The sequence below is a fragment of the Podarcis gaigeae genome, assembly GCF_964106915.1.
Source record: "Podarcis gaigeae genome assembly, chromosome: 9".
NCBI lineage: Eukaryota > Metazoa > Chordata > Lepidosauria > Squamata > Lacertidae > Podarcis > Podarcis gaigeae.
In genome coordinates, this window is record NC_139685.1 from 22796627 (window position 1) to 22812793 (window position 16167).

At 45.8% G+C, this 16167-nt stretch overlaps 1 protein-coding gene across 1 annotated transcript; it reads left to right on the top strand.

Moving 5' to 3' along the window:
• Positions 1-527: 527 nt before the first annotated feature.
• Positions 528-7741, top strand: PHOX2B (paired like homeobox 2B). The gene is made up of 3 exons (XM_083754729.1): positions 528-779; positions 2499-2686; positions 5117-7741. Exons 1-3 carry the CDS (start codon positions 539-541, stop codon positions 5564-5566), a joined length of 879 nt encoding a protein of 292 aa, XP_083610855.1. The 5' UTR covers positions 528-538; the 3' UTR covers positions 5567-7741.
• Positions 7742-16167: the final 8426 nt, after the last annotated feature.

Here is a 16167-nt window from a genome sequence, read left to right on the forward strand (position 1 = left end):
TATTAAATTCTCATTAGAGATGCAGGAATCAGCCAGAGGGAAGTTGGGCAGCTCAGCCTCCCTCTTTCCTCCCCCTCCCTCCCCTCCCCTCCCCTCCCTCCTTCTCCCCTCCCCCTCCTTCCCCTCTTTCCTCGCTCCCCCCACCCCCCACCCCAGTTGCCAGCCCAATAGACTGATGAGTTATTGTCATGTAAAAAGCGCCCGCGATCAGACCAACCGCTTTGCTATTGTCCAAGTGGAAACAGCCAAGTTTATGATGAGGACTATATGCTCTAGAGACCTCAGGCAAGGCAGCTCATAGGAGCCGTTTTTTCATAAAACTCGGCGCGGCTGGTAGCAAGGAGGCCACTCTGGAAGCAAGAGCCGAGCTGTGCGCATCTCGCTCTCTCCCCTTACCTTGGCTCTTCTTCTCTCCCCCCTCATCCACCTCGCCCCCACCCCCACCCCCCACCCCACCTTGACCAGGAGCCCCATCTTTTCTCTCTCCCCACCCTCCAGCCCCCAAACCCGTTGGCTGGGCCATCCCCGAGCCTTTTCAATGTATAAAATGGAATATTCTTACCTCAATTCCTCCGCCTACGAGTCGTGCATGGCTGGGATGGACACGTCCAGCTTGGCTTCGGCTTACGCGGACTTCAGCTCGTGCAGCCAGGCGAGTGGCTTCCAGTATAACCCCATCAGGACCACTTTCGGGGCCACCTCCGGGTGCCCGTCCCTCACCCCCGGATCCTGCAGCCTGGGCACCCTTAGGGACCACCAGAGCAGCCCATACGCGGCAGGTAAGGACCCTGCGCCCCTGGCTGGAGAGAGAGAGAAGGGGAAAGGCAAGCAGAGAGAGAGAGAGGGCAAGAGAGGAGGAAGGGGGAAGAGCCAAGCCAAAGCCCGACCGAGGAGGAAAGAGAGGGAGGGGAAAAAATAGGAGAGGGAAGCCTCGCTTTGATTGCATTTGGAAAATGGCAATGTGTTTAGTATTTACCCAACGAAATTTGCTTACACAAATGAAAGAATTTATCACGTTAGGAGCGATTGCAGGGAAGGAGAGGAGAGGAGGGGGTTGGGTTGGGTTGGGTTTGTGTGTTGGGGGGGGGAGAGGGGGGTGTAATTCACTTACACCGTTACACTATCCGAAGTCACACCCGAAACCGCCAACAAAATTATCTTAAGCTGCCAAAATGATCGGCATAATTTATTTACTTTGCGAGGGAGACGGAAAAGCTGGGGGAAATAATTAAATAAGCCGCGAGGAAAGCTCATTACTGACACTGTCTTCTTCATCATCTTCATCTTCATCGCCTTTTCCCCTTTCCTTCTCTTCCCTTTCCCTCTTTTAAGAAACCGCATCCACCACGGGCAACAACAGTAAACAAGCCATGGAGAGATAAGCGGGCACTGTCTCGCTGCTAGTATTTTTCTATTTTTTCATTCCTTTCTTTCCTTTTTTAGCAGCTCCCCCCCTAGGAACAACGAAATCCCGCCTGGGCGAAAGTCTTCGAGTAAGGGAGGAGGTGCAAAAAATTCAGGGGCAGCTCTGGAGGTGTCTGGGAGGGGGAGGCGACACTTACTTGGGGGCACGTCCCATTGAGCTCAATCGGACTTCCCAGTCAACATATTTAGGATGGCACCTGCCGATGTTGCTCTATTCCGGTCAACGCAACGGGTCGATTTTGCTATCGAATTCCATGGAAACAGCATCTCTGGTGCTGGCCGTGGATCATTATTATTTTTGGACCATTTTTTGTACTAAATCAAGCAGGCATGTAGCAGTTGCATTTTGAGAGAAAGGCAGCCTTGGCCGTCTTGTGTGAACGCTCATACCCGCATCTAGCGAGATCGCCCTGCCAATCTCTATTCGTCGTCTCTCTTTGCGACATTGAAGGAGGAGATGGGGGGGCGCAACTACAAGATTTGCCTGTCATTCCAACGAACCACCACCCCCCATCTTAATTTAGCATAAATTGTCATCGCTCTCCCCTCCCCCGCAATTTCATTTTTGGAAAATCGTCGCTAAGAGTGGTATACTTTTGATCCAACCGCAATAAACAGATACTGTGGGGTGGGATGGAGGGGAAGGGAGGTGGTTGGGTTTTTTTTTAATAACCTATATCGAAAGTGAAAAAAATAAATAGTGTTTTGGAGAATCCATCTGCAAACAGACCGTATCATTCTCCTTCCTTAGCCATTTCGTTATCGAAATACATCCCTTTCCCTTTTCTGGATTAGAAACGTTAACCGTCTCAGAAAACGGAGGGGACACGAATCCGTTTCTTCTCCATGTCTGCTCGCGAGTAAGCTCGCTGGTTAAGCGGGTTGTTAGCATGGCGGTGTAGACGGTTTCGCGGGTCACGCTCCGACCGCCGCAAGCGCAGTGAAACCATTCGAATCCGGATCCCCCGGACGGCTGTCCTCGCGTTCCAACGGCTTATTGCGGGGAATCGCAGCACGTTATCGACTGGCCTGTGTTTCTTTTCCTCCCACCCCGCTCCCCTTTCCCTCTTTAGTCCCCTACAAGCTCTTCACCGACCACGGGGGCTTGAACGAGAAGAGGAAGCAGAGGCGGATCAGGACCACCTTCACCAGCGCGCAGCTGAAGGAACTGGAGAGGGTGTTCGCGGAGACTCACTACCCAGATATCTACACCCGGGAGGAGCTGGCCCTCAAAATCGACCTCACCGAAGCCAGAGTTCAGGTTGGTGAAGGAGCTCCTTTCGATCCGGATTGCAGCAGCCTCCTAGGCCGCTTCATCCGGAGCAAAGCATCGCAGGTGGTCTCTCGCAAGCGCTTTCAAGATTTTGCTGGACGGAGGTGACCAACGACAGAGAGTCCCAGGGTGGGAAGTCTGTTGCTTTTGCACATTTTCATACTTCCCTTTGGGGAAAAAATATGAAAACTCCTAAGGGCAGCAATTTCCTTGGAGAGCCCAGTGGCTAGGATATGTATTTCCTACAGCTTGGCTCACTTGCTAGAGCCACCCATTTCTGTACAGGTACCTTGTCAGTTCCTGATTTTGGCAGAGGACACATTATCATCTGGGTAGCTGAACAGGGCAGCATGTGGCGAGGACCATACCATTCCGCGTATTAGATATTTGCATCCCTTCTATAATTTTGATTATTATTTTTTTTGAGATCTTGTTGGCAATGCTCTCTATTTCTGTGGGAACAATTTCTAACTTAGCAAACTGGAAATCTGAATTCTAAAAACAGGGAGAGCTTTACACTAAGATCTCACCTGATCTGCAATCCAGGTACATATAAACACCTTTACCTTGGAGTCACTGACCTGAAATAATTATATTTGGCATACACTGATGTGTCTTAAATTAAGACACACCCTAAATCAGGGGTGGAGAACCTCTGGCCCTCCAGATGTTGGCCAAGGATGATGTTAGTTTATATCTAGCAAAATCTGGAGGGCCAGAGGTTCCTCACCTTTGCATTAAATACTCTATCCTTTCACTACTTCTGAGCATCTCAAGAGTGCAAAAGACTGGTTTAGGTTGTGCCAAGAAATAATAACACAAGACTACAATCCTATGCAACTGCCCAGCGGAACGAAATTGAGATTTCTGAGAAAACAAGGCTGCAAACCACTCTGATATACCACAAAGCAGGTCACAGAGGAGCAGTTAATTTGCAAAGCAAGCCAGGCCAAAGCATGCCATGATAGACTGTGGCATCAAGGCTTTAAGCACAGGCAGAAGAATGTTAGGGTGATGATGCCAAACATCAATAAATCCGGACAGAGGAGAGCCATTGGTATTGGAGCTGAAAGGGAATGTGGCTGCTCTGCTTTGGTGTTGGTTTTGTTTTTATTAGATATTTTATGGGGGGTTTTCTTGATTTTATTCTGTAAACTGCCCTGAGACCCCCGGGTATAGGGCAGTATATAAATTCAAAAAATAATAACAACAACAAGCAATTGGCCAACATGCCAGATGTGCATGGCCAATGGTCTGGTTCCACGCCAGCACACCTGGAAGCATCTTAAGAGTTGCCATGCTAGACCCTACCAGTGGTCGCCTGTTCTTTTTATTTACGCACTGTGGCCGAGCTGATGGCCAACAGAACTCACAGACAGGCTACATTATTCCTCAGCAGAGGAACAATAATGCATGTTACTTTATAGCAACAACCAGCTTCTGCAGTGAAGGACTTTTCCTGTCCACACTGCCCACACAATAGGGAGTAGATTACGGCAGTTCATTGTCTGGACCTATTAAAAGAAAAGAGTCCTCTGCTGAAATGATATGAATGTTCTGAGATGAAAGTTCTCCTTTAGCTTGGCATGGCCAATAGCTACCCAGAGTCCGTCCATTCAACTAGGGCACATGCCGTCCTTTTCTAAACCATAAGTGGAAGAATTTGCAACCTAGCATCTTTTAGACACTGGGTGTCTAAAGTCAATTTACCCAGTCGCATCATGCCAGAAAGCGAATATAACCATGGAATAAGCTGGCCATCTGTAACATGTTATTAATCTTACTGTTGCTGCTACCCCTGATTTCTCACAGGAATGGGAATTTGTGATGCTCACAGATGGGCTTGTCTACGCTCATTACCCCTTCGTACACCCATACGCTCAGGATAGTTAGCAGTGGGTATTTTAATCCTTTTGGGTGCACACTCAAGTTCACGTACTAAAAATAGTTGCCAGTTAAGACCTACACGGATAGATCTTTCCACATGTTTATTGATTGTTTTCTTTGGCTCAAGCTGGGATAGCTCAGTCGGTTTGAGCCCCACGTTGGGTAAAAGATAACGGGTTGGAACAGATCGCCTTATGGCCCCTTCCCATTCTACAATTCTATGATTTAAGTAGTGATCGCTGAGTTCTGGATCAGCTATTTTGAATCCACTACTGCAAAGTGGCTTTCAAGGCGCGCGTGGGAGAGAGACAGAAAGAAAGAGAGAGAGAGAGAGAGAGAGAGGAAAGGGGGATGGTCTCGCATAATGGTCACAAACACAGAATCAGTGCCTCGAGGTTGCTTTGGCTTGACTCGCATATCCCGTGAACGTGGGAACAGAACGCCTGCTCCCCCCTCGCTCGCCGCCCGCCCCACTCTGAGCCTCTCTCTCTCTTTTTCCCTCTCGCTCCTTCCTTCCTTCCTTCTGGCCAGGTCTGGTTCCAGAACCGACGGGCGAAGTTCCGCAAGCAGGAGCGCGCCGCGGCGGCAGCGGCGGCCGCAGCCAAGAATGGCTCGTCTGGGAAGAAGTCCGACGCGTCGCGGGACGATGAGAGCAAAGAGGCCAAAAGCACCGACCCGGACAGCACCGGCGGGCCCGGCCCCAACCCCAACCCGGCGCCCAGCTGCGGCGGCGGCGGGCCCAGCCCCACGGGAGGCCCCGGCGGACCCGGAGCCGGCGGGCCCGGGCAGGAGGCCGGCAAAGGCGCGCCGTCGGGGCCTGGCGGCTTGTCGGCGGCGGCGCCCGGGCAGGGCTGGGCCCCCGGGCCGGGGCCGATCACCTCCATCCCGGATTCCTTAGGCGGGCCCTTCGCCAGCGTGCTCTCGTCGCTGCAGAGACCCAACGGCACCAAAGGCACCTTGGTGAAGAGCAGTATGTTTTGAGTGCGGGGCCGGCCGGCCGGGGCTGCGTCGCCGGGGCCGGGCCTCCCTCGACGGGCGCTTCCCCAATGGCCGAGAGCGAGGAGGCGGCGCCCTCTGCAGGGAAGGGACTCGCCAGGCCTCCACTCCTGCCCTCCTCGCTCACGTCGGAGCGGCCCCGACGGCGCGGACTTGCAAGCGACCTTGCCCGGGCTACGAACAAGCGAGCGCGCCCCGTCGTGCGCATCGCTCTGCTGCAGCAGTCGTCGCGCCTCCGCCCTCTCCTCCTTGCGCAGTCCCTGGCCGGGAGAAAACTGTCCACAAGCTGCCAGTGTCGTTTTGTCGGTGTTGCTGCTGCTACTGCAATGTAATCCTTCCTCCCCACCCCGCCAACCCCCCCTCTCTTGGCCGGGTTTTTCCTTGAGGCTGAGGCGCTTTCAGCGTGGCTGCACACCCGTTGCAAAACCGCGCGTCCGCCTTTGCGCATCGTGAGCGCTCCATTTGGCGACATGGCACGGCCGTCGCCTCCAAGGTGCGCGCGTTAAGAGCCACGTGGTCTCCCCCTCCCCCAGGGCTAAATTGGAGTCCACTCCGCCGCCCCCTCCCGCCGCCCCACTCACTCACTCCTTTTCGTGGGCTGAGCTGACGAGGCCCAGAGAACATGTACAGAGTTGAGAGGTCTAAATTTGTAAACGTACTGAAACCAAGGGGTTGCTGTGCAAGTCGTTTGTACTGTAACTAGAGCACAGCTTCTGAATGTATCGGTTAGGCTAGTAGGACGCACACCCCTTCCTGCTTTCGCAGCTTCCCTAGAATATAATTGACACGGAGGGTCTAAAAATTACAGTTAAATGTTATGTTACACCGGAGGGAGCGTGGATATAGTTACAGAATCAGTGCAATCTGGTTATGTTTTATTCTGAACCAAATTCCACACTCTTCAATCGGGCTTACTCCTTTAATAAGCATGTTTAAGCCTTAAACTTTACGGATTGCCGCCTCGGTAGATCAATCTGTGTTTTCTAGGTAAGGGAGCCCATTTCTGAAGGCTTCCCAGAAATATTTTTGCACCACAAAACACCAGCCCTCGTGGAAACCGCAGCTTGCCTCAGGGAAAGCTACTTTTGTTTAGCATTCCTCTTAAACAAGGTGACCTAATTTGATGTGGCAGTTGTCAGAGGGTATGTATGGTTCAAGCTGCATTAAGGTGGTTTAGGGTGGTGTGCCAAATGGTTGCTGTTTGTGCTCGGGTACCGCTTCGTAAATGCAGCATCGGTGATGACTTGCATTTGTGAAGGTGCAGCCAGAGGACCCAACCCATCTCCTTCTGCGAGGGTGATAAAAAGTCGTATCAGAGTTCAGCTGCCAGCCCTCGGCCACACACAGTAATCCACTGAGACGTGTGAGAAGCAGTTCTTGGACCAACTCCGTTTCCAGCCCTGCCCAGTGACAACGTGAACCGGCCCTGACCATTCAGCATAGCCAACCCTCTTATTATTGTGATCATTACTAGCGCTGATTAGATTTTTCATTTACGGCCCTACCCTTTCCCCACCGCAGTTGCTGCAAACCTACCGAAATTGTGTGTTTCAATGTGCAGGGAGAAGTTTACAGAAGGTGAACCAACTCTCTGTCCAAAATAGCCCCAGGGGTCTTAACAGCCCTTTCTGGCAAATGGATTGGAATTCATTCTGAAGATTATGATTACATTGTCCATGCAGTTTTTAGGCATCTCTTCTTAGGGTTTTAAAAATGTTTCTTTTACAAGGCACAAGAACCTAGGTATTAGTTATGTCGACAGGTATGCTTTACCATCTTTTTCTGTGTCTTTCTAAAACTGTGTTCTGTGACTCAATTGTATAGTGTTAATATTGATACAAACTTGTCTACTCTAGTTAGACGTATAAATAATGTTTTCTCTCCTTGTAGTCTTTATGGTGTGTCTTTATGGAGAAATGAGGTTCTCACTGGTTACATTTCTTTGCGTTTAGAGAGGTCGGCTTCATGCAATGGTATCAGCTTTGGTTATCAATTGCATGTTGTCTCTTTTTTATTACTGTTATTTTTCCTTTTGTGTTGGGATATGTTTGTGAGCATTAACCATCATAAATTATGTTTCAGGATTTTCAGATTTATTTATATGTGGTTAAAATGAATGCTTCTATTTAAAAGGGGAAATATTTCTACATGTGCATATAGTTTTCCAAGAGTGTACCATTAACTGATTGTTGATAATAAAAACAAAAGGCAAATACAGGCCCTCTACATCTCTCGGTCTAATTTACTTTCTTCCTGAAGTGTGTTTTTAAAAACAAGAGTGTCGTGATAAATGGTCACTGATAGGCACTAGAGAGTGGGCAGCATCTGGGCAGGAAATAAATCAACCCCCCAGTATTGAGAATTTCCTCTGTGGACAATGTTGTAGGAACTAGGAAGCGCTGTGACCCAGTTTCTAGGGTGGTGATCAGGTTTTGAACCCATCACAATACGGTCTTCAAGTATAGCACTTCACTGCATTGTACCTTGTGTAAGTGCTGCCATTCATTTTGTGAATATCTCCTTGAGATAGTTGCTTTTTTAGCATGTCAGAAAGTTCCTTGTTGGATAGCACATCAACTTAGGTCAGAAACAGATTTCAAAACAATCCATCCATTATTTTCCCTCTGAAATCTTTTAGAGAGAGGTGCAGTCTAATTCTTCCACAAGACTGCAGTCCTAACAACCAGAGAATTAAAGTGGGTTGCCCGATGCATAATAATCTCTCGGTGACTTCAGCATGACAGATCAAATACCCCAGTCAGAGCTTTTCATGTCATCTGACCTCACCCCAAAGCAGTACTTTTAGCGGAGGCCATTCACACAGTCATCAAAAAGTCGATAAATGATAAGTTACTGAGTGAATGTGAATTGCCAGAGATCTTTTTCTTCTTTTCAAATAAGGGCAATTCAGGCTTACAGGATTCAAAGAAGAGCTTTCACACCAATACAAAAGTATTCTGGGGTCCAGTGTAAGGTGTATGTGTTGTGTGAATGGGAGGAGATTCTGGGCATTGAGAAAGAAGTAAGATATTATTCCTTACACCAAAAGGTATTTAACTGGCAAGAAGAAATCAGGGTTTGTGGATAACTTACGTAATGTACATGGTATAGGTATTACAGTATAGAAAACAAATCTCAAATATACATTTTGTTATACAGGCTAGACCTAGCCACCCGGTTTGGCTACTTCAACTCTCTTGGAATTCATTAAGCTAATCACATTGAACAGGAATTCATAACTGTGTTAGTTTTAAATTCAAGAGTTACCTGGCAGTCACAATCGTAAGAAATATCCTTTTCTTTTGCCCACTTCCTAGCAGTCAGCATTTACAAAACCAGATTACCTTACAAAATAAATATTAAAAGGCCTCCTTGGAAACTGCTCCAAAACATCCCAGATTGGGATCTTTCTGAAAATGCTTTGTATGTCTTTTTTAAAAAAAATGCTTCATTTTTTGTTTGATTGAATACCCAAAACTTCGGCTGCAATGATTCCCTCTAACAGTTATCCTCACAGCTCGAGCTGATGTTCTGCTTTCTTAACACGCAATTGCATGCCAATGCTTTATAAGGCTTTGTTGCACTTCCGCTCAGAGACATTTTCCTCTTGAAAGAAGTACAAAGATAAAAAAAAAAATGAAATGTCGCCAATAGTTCCAGTACAGGACAGTCAACCATGAACAGAGTTGATTATGCTGGAATACCAGAGCCCTTTGCAGGAGACAAACGATTTTTAATACCGCTTTCAACAAAGAATAATTGCTAAATGCCTTGGTGAGGAAAAGCTGCTCAGAATGTGTGTTTCTGGTGACCGAAAACATCCCTTTGGATTAGAGATGCAAGGAACTGGGCTTGTGCATCGCACTCTCCACTTCAAAACAATTTGGAACTTGCATTATTTTTAACGGATTTCAGCTACAACACCAAATATTCAGTAGCGATAAATACATAAGGTGTAGAATTCGCTATTAAGAGATAATCTGCATGTGATTCCAGATGCGGCAAGAGAATGTGGAAGAACACAATCAATACACACATTAAAAGGACATAGGGTTTAGTTGTTAATCTTTTAAAATAGTTGCAATTATGCTGTTTAGTTTATTTCTTGTGCTTTTGGTGCTCAACAAGGCCAAAGATCTCGCAGAGGAAAACTGGATGCCACACTTGTTAAGTTGAAAGTCTTTATTAGCAATCCAGGATAATAGATATATCCCCCTAAACCATGGTCTCAAGTTTTGTAGAGAGTAATTATGTGTTCCATACTTTTTCAGATGTTAAGGTTTCTGTTCCAAGTGTTGTTTATATATTTGGAATTATTTACATATTTTCAGTTTGGGGGGCATTTTTAATATTCATTTTAGCTTAGGTGTATTTGCATAGGAGTTTCTTATCCAGACAAAACCCTACTCACTTTATGCACAGACTAATAAAACTGGATGTTTGTTGCTGGGATACATTGATTAAAAAACTGATTAGAACTGAAAAGAAAAGTCTGTTGGCAGTGTCTTGCTTGAGCCTATAATAAAGGGCTCTAAATTTATCCCCATAGTAATTAGCTAACTACCATGTATTTTAGTTTTTTAACATGAGAAATAGTCATTGTATCTTTGCTGCTAAGTTCTGTGTGTATTGTGTGATGAAGATGTTGGGTGGTATATGTGTAGTATGGGGTTCATCTTGATTTTGAGGTGTGAAATTATGTTCAGTAGGCAGCTTCTAGGCTTAAAAGTGAAGCAGCATTTCTTTCCATTGCAATTCCTATTTTTATTACATACTTATTTCTCCCTTTGAAATACTAGGACTTGTATGTTTGAAACATTAATTCAATGAACTGGCATAACGCCATGCAGCAAAGAATGCCAGAGGCTCAGAAGCAACACTATAGTCTTTTTTTCCTAACCAAAAGAGAACAACTCCAAAGAGGGGAAATGTTTCAACTAAATCAACACCTCTAGGCAGCTTCATTAATGTGTGACCCCAAAATTCCAGATTCCCCCCAAACTGGTGCCAAATTTTTGTGCTAGTTTTGTGCCATGAACCCCACATTTTGTGCACATTTTGAACTTCTTTGAACTAATTTGAACTTTGAGCTTTGAACTAATTCAAGCTTTGAACTAATTTGAGCTTCGAGCTTTGAAGTATTCAAACCTAGAGCTTTGAAAAGAGGTCCATCTCCAAGGGCCTTCTGGCAGTTCCCTCACTGTGAGAAGTGAGGTTACAGTGCACCAGGCAGAGGGCCTTCTTGGTAGTGGTGCCCACCTGTGGAACGCCCTCCCATCAAATGTCAAGGAAATAAACAACTATCTGACTTTTAGATGGCATCTGAAGGCAGCCCTGTTCAGGGAAGTTTTTAATATGTGATGTTTTATTCTGTTTTTAATGTTCAGTTGAAAGCCGCCCAGAGTGGCTGGGGAAACCATCATCATCATCATCATCATCATCATTATTATTATTATTATTATTATTATTATTATTATTATTGAACTAATGCAAACTTTGAGTTTCAAACTAATTCAGACTTCAAGCTTTGAACTAGTTACAATGCTCCCCAGCTAAAGCAACCAGATAATACTACAAAGCCAGCCACAGACATCTCTATTGTTGTTCTTCATTGCACATATATGAAACAGGCAAGCTTTGGAACATTAACACTTCACCATAGGCGCCGACTCCATGGGGCCTGAGGGGGCCCGAGCCCCCTCAAAAATTCGTTTGGGGGGGCTCTGCCCCCCCAATAATTTAAGGAAATTATTACCGTAAATTTCGCTCTATAACACGCAGATTTTTTCTCCTAAAAAGTAAGGGGAAATGTCTGTGCGTGTTATTGAGCGAATGTGTGGTCTCTGGAGCTGACTCGCCGGAGCGCAGGGGCAAAAATAGGCAAAAATCAGGCAAAAATAAGATCGGGCGGTCGGGCGGAGGGAAGGCGGAAGCTGCTGCTTTCCTGCATTCTGCCCACCCGCTTCTGTTGCTGCGTTTGCTCAAACTCAACAAAGAGTAGGGAATCCCCTGCCCTCTTGGCAAGCAGAGGGTTAAGGAAAGGATCGAGTCCTTCTTTCTAATTCTTTCCTAGTCACACTGCGTGCAGGCTCCAGCCCACCACCTCCTCCTCTCCGGGCTCTAGGGACTCACAGGTGGGAGAGAGAGAGAGAGAGAGGGCTGGCTTGGGGGGGGGACTTTTGCCTTCCTTTCCTCCCCCCCACCCCGTTAAACTCCTCCCCTGCATTCTTAGCCAGCTGCTTCTCCGCACACCCCTCTTGTGCTTCTTGTCCCTTCTATGTTTTTCCTTCCCTCCCCATTTAAAACGTGGTGACAAAGCACGGATCCACATGGATCCTCAGGATTTTTGCATTGGGTCACTCCAAATTCACCATCAGATCACATTACATGTCCATGGCTACAGTCTGTACCAAAAAAATCACGCACCCACTGTTGCCTGGGACTGCAATGGTGCAAAAACGTGGTTACAAAGCATGGATCCACAGGATCTTTGCACTGGGTCACCCCAAATTCACCATCAGATAACATAGCATGTCCATGGCTGCAGCCTGCACCAAAAAAATCACGCACCCACTGTGGCCTGGGGCCACAATGGTGCAAAAACGTGGTTACAAAGCACGGATCCACATTAATCCTCAGGATTTTTGCATTGGGTCACCCCAAATTCACCATCAGATCACATAGCATGTTCATGGCTACATCTTGCACCAAAAAAATCACGCACCCACTGTTGCCTAGGGTCACAGTGGTGCAAAAACGTGGTTACAAAGCACGGATCCACATGGATCCTCAGGATTTTTGCATTGGGTCACCCCAAATTCACCATCAGATCACATAGCATGTCCATGGCTACATCTTGCACCAAAAAAATCACGCACCCACTGTTGCCTAGGGTCACAGTGGTGCAAAAACGTGGTTACAAAGCACGGATCCACATGGATCCTCAGGATTTTTGCATTGGGCTACTCCAAACTCACTGTCAGATATTAAAAATCTTTATAAAATAGAGAATTAAATACATACAGAATGTTAAATTTTCAGTTTTGAAATATTAGTACTAGTTTAGTACTGTATTTCTATATTACTATAGTACTGTATTAGTTATTTTCAAATACTTAAATATTTTTAGGGTGTAAGACCCAATTAAAGCCCGTTATTTACATACAGTATTACAGTATTTACATACAGTATTAGGCATACTGTATTAACTTTATTAACTGTATTAAAGCATTAACTTTGAGATATTATTTTTATTTAATGAACCCTCAGCCTTATTCAAAGTAAGCTTAAATTAGCTATTTCACTTATTAATCAAAGTGCTATTACTGTGCGACAGCAATATTTTATGTTTTATTCTTTTAATGATAGTTTAGGATTTATTTAAATATCATTTCAGTCTTTTCAGAGCTATATATTCACTGCTCTGTAATAGTCTATAAGCATAATTGTTACTGTAAATTAAATTAGCTTTTTACGAAAATACCGTGCGTGTTTATGTTTTGTTTCTTTTTTCAAAGCCAAAAAGTGTTTCAGGCTTGTCGAGTTTCCCGGAGTGTGGAGTTATAGAGAGTCGAGTTTTCGGGGTTCTAATGTTGATCATATGACTCTAAAATACTTTTAAAAAACTTTAAAACTCACTAATTTTCATCTAAAATTTAGAAAACTTCCCGGGGCAGGACCCCGGTATGGCCCCCTCCCAATATTTTTTATAAGTCGGCGCCCCTGCACTTCACCTTACATCACCACCACAGGGTTTTTCACAGGGTTGCTTTCAAAGCCGATCACAACATGTCAAATGAGCAGCAATAACAATTCAAAAACATAGGAGGAACAATTACAGAGGAATCCTAATGTCAATAAAGCCCAATTCATAAAACGTTGCATAAAATAATACAGGAAACTAGCCTAATTTAGCAGTTGAAAAAACCAAACTTGGAAGGCACGTCCCTCAGTGCTGTGTGTTGTTGGGATGGCTTGCATAGCAGAATGTGCTATTGCAATGCAAAAATCACAGGAATGGCTGTCATGTTAGCTCAATGGAGCTCATCTGCACTTTCATCAAGTGGAATGGAAATATATGGCCTGTTTGGACACACACCAGTGGCTACCTAGTGGAGAAGTCAACGCAGATGCTCAGATGCGTCCTAATTTCATATGATTTGGTGCAGAACTCCCCAACCAGTGCTTACCTAGTGTGGAAAACAGTGTTGTGCTAAGATCATTCTGTCAATACTATTTCTCCTTGTCAGAGGGAACAATCTCCCCTCTCCTCCCCTACTTCTGGTAGGGGAACATGCCATGCTCCTTCTGGGGTAGTTTGTTTATCTTTGTATAATGATAACAATAATTTATTATTACTACCCTGCCCATCTGGCTGGGTTTCCCCAGCCACTCTGGGCGGCTTTCAACAGAACAGTAAAAACAGAATAAAACTTCAAACATTAAAACAGGGCTGCCTTCAGATGCCTTCTAAAAGTCAGATAGTTATTTGCTTATCATCTGATGGAAGGGCGTTCCACAGGGTGGGTGCCACTACCAAGAAGGCCCTCTGCCTGGTTCCCTGTAACCTCACTTCTTGGAGTGAAGGAACAGCCAGAAGGTCCTCACCCTGCACTCAACTTTCAACTGTGGCTCCTAGAAGCTGTCAGCATGCAACAGGTGGATGGCTTCCAACTGGTCAGCTAAACTGTGGGAATGTTCAGGGTGGCAGGAGAGGATATATTGTTTATTAATATCCTTCCTAACTTGCACCAGCAAGTTCCTTTACTTGGCAGAGTTACATTCCCTTTTTTATGTGCACAGCAGATAGCTGGTTGCAGGCTGGTGTGAGCCTCTCACTATTATACAATTCAGTCTGTCTTCAGATTGAATTGTACATTCCTGGTAAGTTCCCTTGAATCCCTCTTAAAAGAATAAAGACGTCACAATCTTATTCAAAGTCAATAAAAGAAGTTTACTTACATCAGTTCACAGTTGGATTCCGGAAGGCAGGCTTAGTTACAGATATGTACATGTGGATCTACCCCATATGGGGGAATAATCCCAGTGCTTCTGCTAGCTGAGAGCTAGCAGAGCAGTCCTAGCTGAAAGCTGGTCAAACAAAGAAGGAAGTCAAAAAAGAAAGAGAGAGAGAGGTTGCTGTGTGACTCGTCCTTCTGTTACCTGGACAGCTTAGGTCATACCCACTTTCTCTCACATGCAAAAGGAAGGATGCTCCAGCCAGGAGGAATAGGAAGTTTTGACTGGCTGGACCAAACATTCCCTTGCATGTCTTCTCTAGCATTTCAAGGAATGTTGTACTTGACTGCCTCTTGTGGATCACATCCCACATAAACCAGGTAAGGGTTGCCAATGGGTCTCAAATCCTCACTTCCCCTGCAAGTGAGGAAAGTCTCTGGCAGATTGAGCGGACGAGACCAACAGTGGATCCAAGAAGGTGGTTTCTGCACGTGCTATAGAGGGAAGCGAGGGGCAGATGGGGCTCGTCAACCTGGGAAGGGAGCCCATCTAGGAGAAGGAAAACTGATCCCAAACCTCTGCTGCCTTGTGGGATATCTTCAGAGGAAGAAAGGGCTAAGGAGGAAGCCCTGTACAAATCTGGAGAGGGGTCTCTAAGGAAACCTTTTATGCCTCATCCTGGCAACTCCTGCAGCCAGGCTGGTGCCAAACGTCTTGCTCTGCTTTCTTTGGACCACATCAGCGAGGCCAAAAGGCAAGTATTGTCATCTGGGCAGCCCGGGACCTCCATACACACTGCCCAGGCTTATGCCCCACAGAGGTCACTGCTAACACAGCAAAAACAATGCAGGAGGCAGCAGTTAAGAGTCACCGGTTTCTGCAGCCACAGCAGGTGCTGTGATTCTCCAGTGGTTTGGCCTTGCCCTTGGAGGTGCCCTCCACTGACTCTCAAGACAACAGATGCCAACAATTTAATATGTCCATAATAACAATTCTATCCGTTTTAATTCCAATACAAAATAAACCATGTCCACAGTTAATTTGAAAGGTTCTAGTCATCTGATTTCTTTCCTCCGGTAGAGGACTGTAATGGGTAATTTCCTTTATTTCCGTCATGTCCCAAGTCTCTGATCACAGGAGCTTCCTCAAGTTTGGACAATCATAACTTGAGCATCTATTAACACATGGATACCAAAACAATTTGCATGCTCTCTGATCAGCTGCTGTACATGAAATGTTAACACTAACATCTCTTTCCATTAATTGGCACCACCATGTTTTGTTTTGTTTTGTTTTGTTTGATCACCAGTGAGCCTAACAGTTGGATAAAAGTTGTAGCCATCCAAGACATTCATCTTAGCTGGAGCCTTTCCTAGGTGTAACTGGGTATCCGTGGAAGCATCTACCTCTCATTTAAATACTTGAAATGTATTAACTTTACAATTTACTTTTGATTATAGCTTTGAAGGATCTCACGCTTGTTTCATCAAAAAGAAAATGTACCCATGTTTACCCAGAGAAAGTTCTACAGCGGTACCTCGGGTTACATACGCTTCAGGTTACACACTCTGCTAACCCAGAAATAGTGCTTCAGGTTAACAACTTTGCTTCAGGATAAGAACAGAAAT

Excerpts from the sequence above, each read along its gene's own strand:
- PHOX2B (XM_083754729.1), top strand. The coding sequence starts at position 539 with ATGTATAAAATGGAATATTCTTACCTCAATTCCTCCGCCTACGAGTCG. Across the intron at positions 780-2,498 it reads GAGCAGCCCATACGCGGCAG|TCCCCTACAAGCTCTTCACC; the intron begins GTAAGGACCCTG and ends TTCCCTCTTTAG. Across the intron at positions 2,687-5,116 it reads TCACCGAAGCCAGAGTTCAG|GTCTGGTTCCAGAACCGACG; the intron begins GTTGGTGAAGGA and ends CCTTCTGGCCAG.